Below are 8,858 nucleotides of genomic sequence, written 5' to 3'. Positions count from 1 at the left end.
AGGATAAGAAATGAGCCCTGGATTATAAAATGTCCTTAAGGGGGTTGCTGCTGTTTAACTGATTTTTACCTTTTTAAGTAAAATGCCCTTCTGATAGACTGAAATGTTATTCAGATTTACCAAACAATAGAACTCTAAAGACACAACAAGTCTTAAATCATTATCTAAATTGTACCTTTAACTTAGTGGTCATGATCTTGAATGACAGTTTAAGTTCTCTGAGGCTCTGTTTCTTAATACTGGGGAATTAAAATATTATGCCCCACAGAGATCTTTACTGGAAAAGGGTTGAGAAGAAACAAATGTTATGTAAATATTTAGCGATCATCATTATTTTTCACTGAATCTCAAGAAACACTGCATTCTGAACATGGTTTGGTTTGTGACATTAATTTCTCTGAATCCACAGAAAGCTACCTAAAAGAATAGGCCATTGGTCAGTTTTTAGGCTAACTAGGCTAAATCTCTTTGGCCTCCTGAGGACTTGCTCTTGCAATGAGACCCCAGAGCCCTATTACACTTCGATAATAAAAAGCATGCACGATTCATTAAGGATATAGACAACGCTTTATGTTATATTTATTTATTCTCCAGCTTATACAAACTGGATGTAGAAGCATAAACATAGTACATTTCTACCATCTTCAACAAAAATATAACCAATATGTACAATTATTGTATTAAAAATACAAAAGGGATACAGACTCCACCAATGTCTTTCTAAAAGACATACAGGTACAAGTAGTATCAAAAGTATGAGGAAATCACCAGTTAATTGTACATTCTGCACTTGACATCACAGAGCGAACTGAGATTAGCAGTCCTATGTTCTACGATTACTTAATGCTTAGATAACATTTGTGCAACTTGTGGTAGAGCTAGATTTCTGTCTTTCTATCTGCACATGAGGTCCATAGCCTATATAAGAAAACTGGCAAATAATGCATATTACATGTAAAATTACAAATGCATAATTGACAATGTAATATATAAGCAAGTAGACAAATGCCATGATACAGAAGAGATTTATTAAATAAAGCACTGACATCGTTTGATACAGTGAAAAAACACTGCAATTTGACTTTTAAAATTTGAAGCTATTTACGTTTATTTACTGATCAATATGATCAGCTGAATTTAATGGAAAAAAAATCCAAGACCAGCAGTTCCTCACATTTGAGTACTACTCGGATTGGCAGCCTTCACTTTTCCGGAGTCTGTGCAAAAACAACACAAAAATAGAGTGGAGGGGTCATTTCAGTCATTATAGGGTTAATAGCAGCTGTGAGCAGGTGGTTGCTACACGTAGGCCTTCTCTATCTGCAGCGTCCATAAAGCCACTTACAGGTTAGTCTTTGGTGACTAACCCACCTTGCAAAGGCTGGCATGTCTAATCAGGTTTTTGATCTTTTGTTCTTTTATCACGTTAAAGGCTTGTTTTTTTTCCCTACTGCCAATTCAATAAAGGGAGGCTGTCTTGAAAGAGCAGTATTAACAGCTGGCATTAGCTCCAATATCCCAAGCTGCTTTCACTGCAATGCTATCCAGTTACAAACATTTTCTTTAGAAACAAACAACAGAAAAAAAAAAAAAATCCCTAAAACTAATTTAACAAAAATCAAAGAAACATAACTTAAAAAAATGGGGTTTGCCATCCATCTCAATGGAGTAGGACACGCCCTCAAATGACACCATCCTGCACTCCATAAGGCTCAGACACGGGACACAAGAGTCCCATTTCCCTCCCCTGGCCATGTGCAAACAGTTTTACGGAAGAACCCCACCCACTGGGGAAGGAGTGGATGAGGGGTCTTGGTATCTAAGTAATTGGCTAACATCTTATACTTCCAGGATAGGGCACTTCACGGGCGAGGCCAGAAGGACACAGGAAGACAGGGTCACAAGCCAGGTCTTCCCTCCTCTTGGTGTGACCACACCCTGTCCGGCATATTTGGTTTTTTAGAAACCCAGGCTGGCAACCCTACTTACAGGTTCAAAATAATACTGTAATCATTAAGTGGATATAACATTTACTCTCTGAACACAATCTTTAAATTCATTTCTTTAAAAAAAAAAAAAAAAAAGAGGACATTGTAAACAAGTGGACAAAGCACTGTACTCAAAGGATTTCACTGTTTTTGTCTTCCTTGATGGGTTAAAGGCCCCAAGTAGTTCAATGGCTAGCTTTTCTCATTATCCCAATGAGACCAAGTGCTAGGACTGGATTGAAATCTAAAAGGAAGATTTAAAAAAATCCTTCCAGGCATCGAGAAGTGCAGCCAGAGTGAATCATCTTGTTGTGATGATCTTGGAATTGGGAATGATACTGTGTGATGTGGCAGGCAGCAACAGTGGGAGCTCGAAGATTGCTGCACTGTGCATTTCAAGCAACAAAGTCTGAAAAGTGCCAGGGCAATTTCTTCACAGTATTTCACATGCAAAGGGGAAAGGAAGAAGGGGAGAAGAAGCCCCATGCTGCTTTTAAGGCAGGGAAGGAGGCAAACTGGTCCACCAGCCTCAGAATGTGAGTTCCAAGGCTCCGCTGCTAGGGACGTCTTCTTGTGCTCTCCTTTTAAAGGTGGCTAACTCTGGATCCAGAAAAAGCCTGTGCCTCAAACAGCAGATACTTGTTCATCTTCTGTAAACATAACCAGGAAGGAAAGAAAGGAAAAAAAAAATCAGTAAGCGGTTGTTTCTTGTGCAAGAGAGAACACATTCAATATAGGTTAAATAAAAATACCATAGCTATTATTTTTAGTATAACTCACCTAAGAAATGATTTGATAAGACTTTTAAAAAAATACATATGGTGCATATCTTTATATATACACAATGTAAAAATAGAAACATTGTTTATTCATTGAAAAATTTATTGAAAATTATAAATTATAGCAGCATGTATCTAGAAGGATATATAACAAAATGTAGATAGTGATTATCTGCAAGTGGCAGGATTAGAATTTTCATTTTTTGTGTTTAACTTGTTATGCAAATAATCATTAAACAAAAAGCAAAACTTAAAAAAAATTAGGGTATGGAATGATCTTTGTCCTTCTTCACAGCCAGGTAGATTTATAGGAAGAAGGCAAAAAAGTTAGAGAAGTAGATTTCTTTATGAGACTTTCATTTGAACTTATTAAAAGTCCAAATTTAACATTTTCACAGAAAACTGACAATTAGTAAAGAAATCTAGTCATGTACACACTTTATTACAAGTGCTCTCCTCTGCAATCTTTGGTATTTCTTTTTTTTTTCTTTTTTAAGATTTTATTTATTTATTCATGAGAGACACAGAGAGAAAGGCAGAGACACAGGCAGAGGGAGAAGCAGGTTCCCTGAAGGAACCTGATGTGGGACTCAATCCCAGACCCTGGGATCAGGTCCTGAGCCAAAGGCAGATGCTCAACCACTGAGCCACCCATGCGTCCCAATCTTTGATATTTCTTAAGCCATTTAGAAACAAACAAAAAACCTCAAACATTTGAAAGCTTTAACCCTAAATTTGGACCTCTGAATATTTTCTTCCCGTAGTATATGGCTAAAGACACAGCTGACCACGGTATTAAGAAAACAAATGCCTTGGAAAGCTTACAGTAGGCCCCATAAGTGAACACAGCTAGCTTTATGGTTTTAAGAATGCATATATACCATCCTCCTCGGTGGAAAACCCTTGAGACTGATAGGGGGCGAGGCGCGGGTCACACTCATTGGGTTTATGCCACTGTGGTTTGTTCACCGGCCTTCCGCTTGCCGGATGCCCGTGCGGCTGCTGTATGGGCGAAGGCCCAGCTGTGTCAGTGGGTCGGGCGATCATCCGAGATCTCTGAAGTGCCACATTGTAGTCTGGAGGCTTCCTGGCTGGATGGGAATGTCCTTCGGGAAAGTCAGTGATGGGGATTCCAATGTAGCCTGGAGGGGTGGGCGGGGGCTCTCGATACCTGCCCTCCTTCCGCACTAGAGTAAAGACAATGCACCACCATTAGAAAGTTTCTGGAAGAATATTTCAGGCCACAAATGTTTATAATAAATTATACAAGTAATTATTAAGACTGCAAACACAGTGTAATCACAAATGTGATTTTGTGCAGTATGAGATGGTAGTGGGGGATATTGTAGGCAGGGGAATGGATGTTAACTGGACCAAATATTCATGATGGTTATTTCTACGCGGTAAAATAATTGGCGAGAGAACTTAGTAATAAGCAATCTGTTAAACTATAAAATAGTAATAAGGTTTACCGCAAGGATGAAGCTAAGAGAAAAAGTACTATGCCTGGGACATTTCTAGTGCCTGATGAAAGTTTCCTTCCTTCCTTCTCTCCCTGCCCCAAGGTCAAGGTAGGCTAGTCCATCTTTGCTGGGCATTTACCCAGCATTACCCTTGTCAGAGAATCAGTTATTAGATCACATTCAGGTTTTGGACCTCACTTTGGAAAACAGAATTAAATTTGGAAAAAGTATTACCAAAAAAAAAAAAAAAAAAAAAAGATGCAAATTAAAAAACTCTATACAGCATGTATTTCTCTTAAAAATCCTTTTGTTAATGTTCATGACCTAGAACACGAGATCTGTAAAGGCAAGTAAAACTAAAGTTTTATTTTCTTGAACTTCACAGAATCATTAGGATTGAAAATAGCTCTTTTCTTTGCAGTAAAAATACTGAGTATTTGCTTTTTAAGAAAAAGTGCTTTAAAAATCACAACCCAAGAAGAGGTATTAATTGTTATTCATCCATGACTGTTTACATGGCAAAATAACTATAATTTCCCTACTAATAAAAGTGATGTCTGTAATGATTACACTCTAGAGTTTCTCACTCTGTATCCTGTATTGTATTCCTACACTTCAATTATGTAGATGTTGAATATGCCATAGAAACTAGAACCTGATAGGATTAGGGGGACACGGGGAGACTTCACAACAGAAACAGCAGCCGCAGAGCAGCAGCATCTTTCATGTACTTATGAATTCCTATCTAGACACTGTCCTAAGTGCCTTCCATAGATTTCCTCTAATCCCACATCAGCTATCTTAGAGGAAATTATTGACTCATTTTATGGAGGAAGAAACAGGCAAAGTTTAGTACCTTGTCCAATATCATAAAGCTAGTAAAGTGACAAACAGGGATTCAAACCCCAATCTTTTTTTTTTTTTTTTTAAGATTTTATTTATTTATTCATTATAGTCACAGACTGAGAGAGAGAGGCAGAGACACAGACAGAGGGAGAAGCAGGCTCCATGCAGGGAGCCTGACGTGGGATTCGATCCCGGGTCTCCAGGATCACGCCCTGGGCCAAAGGCAGGCGCCAAACCGCTGCGCCACCCAGGGATCCCTCAAACCCCAATCTGCCAGATTCCCAGGCCTATGCTTTGGTGCTTTATGTTATCTCTTAGTACCTTCTCCCTTGTTCTACAGTTTGCAGAGAGAATTTGTTTAGCGCCCAATTTGTCTGCATAACAAAAGTCAATGGAAGATGTATAGACATAAAGCGCAAAGTTTTACAAAGTATAATAAAACATTTAAACCAGTTCCAATTAAATGAAAATTCTTCCTTTAGAAAGAATTGGCATCGTTTCTGATAATTTTAGCTTAAAGAATAAGAGAACATCCATAATGATAATCTGCTGATCTTGACTGCTAAAAATCTACTGGATGTTTAGTATGTTAAAATGTATCTGTATGTACCTGACCACAGTACCTGGGCTCTTAAATACCATTCATTTCAAAATTCTGAACACACTGCTAATTTGGAAGCCCTACACAACAATGGATGGGACAAAAAGAGAAAAAGAACCATGAAGACATAATCTTACTTCTGAAACAGGTTAGATTTGACAAATCTTTCTAATCAGCTTACCAATAAGTCCCTTTGCAGTGCTCGATGTCACAGCCATGTGGGCAGGCATGGGAACAGGTTTGGTTTCTTCTGTGGTCACAGAGGTCACGCTACTGCTTTCAGCTTCAATGGAAACATCTTTTCCACCCCTTCGCTTGATTGTGCCTGTGTCACCTTCTGAGTCTTCTCCCCAGTACCCTGTGGAAGATGCCCAGCTTGCCCGGGACTGAGCTTGTTCAAGACTCTCTCTACTTTGATTTTGCCTGTTATACTTTGTGCTGTGATCGGAAAACATTATTTGGTCCATATGGCTGCTTGAGGCCCATAAACCTGCAGGATCCCCTGAATAGTCAAAGTGAGTATGCCCAAATGGAAGTGTTTCCCAGCTTCTCTGGTGCTGGATGGTCTGTATATTATCATGTGAACCGCTTGAGCACGACGTCCAGCTCCCACGGCCACTGTCGGCAGCATCGAGTGAAGCCCGATCCCCCTGATCTTGGGAAAGTTCCTCTGTGCTTGGAGAAGAAATTACCGTAGCTGTAGCATATAAGCCTCGACTCTCAGCCATTGGTGCATAGGACCTAAGTGATTGAAAGAAGTGAAAAGGAAAAAAAGGTGCAAGACTGTTAACTAACAAACCTAGGATGTAAACCCAAAATACTTGTTCTCCCCAGAAAGGTGGCTTCTGTCCATCCCAGGAAGAGAATGAAAGCGCCACTGAACTGCATTCTCGCAGCCAGGTCTGCCAGTTTGCTCCCTTATCATTACCAAAAAATAAATACAGAGGGAAAACAACAACTTGCTTGAAGTAAAGGAACACCTTCCTTCTAAGATTAAAGGATGGCTCAACATAATCTGATTTCAGGAAGGTAGCTCCTACAAAGGATCTGGGATACATCCTAAAGTCACCCTCTGCCTTTAGCACAGAACAGCTGTCTTCTAATAAAGAATAAACCTAACTTAAAAAGCAGTGTGTACAACAAAAATATCATGGCATTTAATAATCCTGAAATTACAGAAATTAGAACTGGGATGGGAGAGCATTTCTTAGGCATTATTGTAAAATAAAGAAATATGCATCGGGAGTAAAGGATGGAAGAAGCTATGTAAAGAACCTAAAGAAAAGCTGCCTACCCTAAGCTGTACTGATCTGGTTCCATCATGGTACGCCTTTCCATCCTGCCCACGCCGAGGTTTGTTTCCACGATGCTGACAGAATGCCTCTGCCGCCTCTCCTCATGCAGCGAGACTGGCACGGAGTCAAAGGAAGAATTGCTGACAATACTGGATCGTGAAGAAATTTCACTGTGACCAGAATCTGAAAAATTATCCACAGTACCACTGGGAGCCAAGGTGTAGCCTGCACGGGAAATACAACCATGTTAATCAGACACTGTAGGTTTATGACATAAAACTGAAATCTACCAAATAGAAGCAAAACCAAAATGTAGGCCAAAGATAGCACCATTGAAGTGGGGAAAAAAACCATTTTACTTGTAGAGACCAGGTGACTAAGATACAGTAAACTTTTACTCGAATGAAATTTAACATGCTTAATGGAAGATCAAGGAGGAAAAAAAGAAAGTGTTATGTGAGCCAGGAAATGTTGCCTGCAGCAACAATGTGAGCCTGCAGAAATCAGGGCACTACTGGACTATTCTTAGCTCCTGTTAAGTATAAATTATACTCCTATTAGTCTATATAAAAGAAACTGAAGGATAACTATGATCAACTTTAAAAGTATTTTTTTTTTTCAAACTGCGAAGTCAGTAACCTTCGATGAAGTTTTTCAAACTTTATGGTATATACAGTAATTCAACTGGAAGTATCTGTGTTACAATTTTAATGGGACATATAAGAATAATATCTGAAGAAGACCTTTTTGGATTTTTGCCATTTGGTTTTTCAGTGTTAATAATATAATAAAAGCCAACTGTTTTTGAAGGATATGATGTGCAAAATCTCCATTTTCTCCCAAACCATCACGATGTCTAAATGGATATCCTAAAGGACATTTTTTGGCCCAAAGGACCCTTAACTCTCCTTTGTTGCTAAAAATAGTTTTGAAAGTCACAAAGGAAGAGACACATGCCTTAATATTTTTAGTGAGAAAAATTCAGATCTTCTTTCTCAGTACTCATTTTTTAAAAAACATTACTATAGATCTCATGTTACCTTAAAATACTGGTTTCATATGATTATATGTATGCAGTACAAATTTTTCAGTGCCACTTACCTAATTAAAAAAGTAAATCTAGAACACCTAAATGTTGCTAATTTTTTCTCTAAATAGTACTTCCCCATCCTTTCAGTAACTTGTTAATTCCTGATTTATTTTTTAAAGGTTGCACAGGTCTTGATAAGATTGAATGTGTTCATCTATGAGAAGCCTTATTATAAACCACACTGGAAGTTCTGACAGACAAGATTTAAAGCCTTCGCTGAACAGTCTGCTCAAAAAAAAAAAAAAAAAAACATCTCTAGAAAAAATAATCACTCAGATGGAGCGCTTGACATTTAGAGGATATCTCCCATTTTCCTTAGCTAATAATGAGAAAGGTCCTCTCTTGCCCACCCCGTTTTTGGTTCTATTAACCCCACCTATCCCATAGGTCCGTGGTGCATTGTTATTCTTGTTACTGTTCTCACTTCCAAGAGAAGAGGAGGAACTGGTTAAGTCCAACTGCCCGGAGCCAAAAGATCTCAGCTGATTGCCACTGCCACCTAACAACAGGATGAGAAAAGAATTTAGATGTATCCATTTAACAAGGACAGTAGAGACTGATACCCACACAAAATGCACAGATGTCTGAAATATCTAAAAAGCAAAGCTGAAAAGGTATTTGTTATGTCAGTGATATCTAACAATTTGTTCCTCTTTTTGGCCTTCCTCCAGAGAAAAATGACTGGCTTCCCCCCATTCACTTACAGGGGAGGAGGAGAAAGTAACTCAGGGACTTATGCAGCAAAAAGTCAGTTACTGTAATCTCAGAAAGCATCCACATAAGAGAGAGTTTGCCT

At 38.7% G+C, this 8,858-nt stretch overlaps 1 protein-coding gene across 40 annotated transcripts in view; it reads right to left on the bottom strand.

Moving 5' to 3' along the window:
* Positions 1-567: 567 nt before the first annotated feature.
* RAPGEF2 (Rap guanine nucleotide exchange factor 2) overlaps positions 568-8,858 on the bottom strand; it is a 241,277-nt gene continuing 232,986 nt past the window's right edge. For 17 of the 40 annotated variants that reach the window (XM_072724949.1, XM_072724944.1, XM_072724946.1 and 14 more), the window contains 4 exons: positions 6,972-7,197; positions 5,859-6,418; positions 3,649-3,954; positions 568-2,638 (listed from right to left, as the gene is read on the bottom strand). In XM_072724949.1, coding sequence (XP_072581050.1) covers positions 2,613-2,638; positions 3,649-3,954; positions 5,859-6,418; positions 6,972-7,197 — 1,118 coding nt within the window. In that variant the 3' untranslated portion in view covers positions 568-2,612. Of the gene's footprint in view, positions 2,639-3,648; positions 3,955-5,858; positions 6,419-6,971; positions 7,198-8,438; positions 8,562-8,858 lie in introns of all 40 variants that reach the window. The other 23 variants (XM_072724947.1, XM_072724937.1, XM_072724942.1 and 20 more) reach the window with 2 other exon arrangements.

Source organism: Vulpes vulpes, chromosome 10 (assembly GCF_048418805.1).
Source record: "Vulpes vulpes isolate BD-2025 chromosome 10, VulVul3, whole genome shotgun sequence".
Taxonomy (NCBI): domain Eukaryota; kingdom Metazoa; phylum Chordata; class Mammalia; order Carnivora; family Canidae; genus Vulpes; species Vulpes vulpes.
The sequence above is the reverse complement of the archived record's forward strand: the minus strand, read 5'-3'. Positions and strand labels throughout refer to the sequence as shown.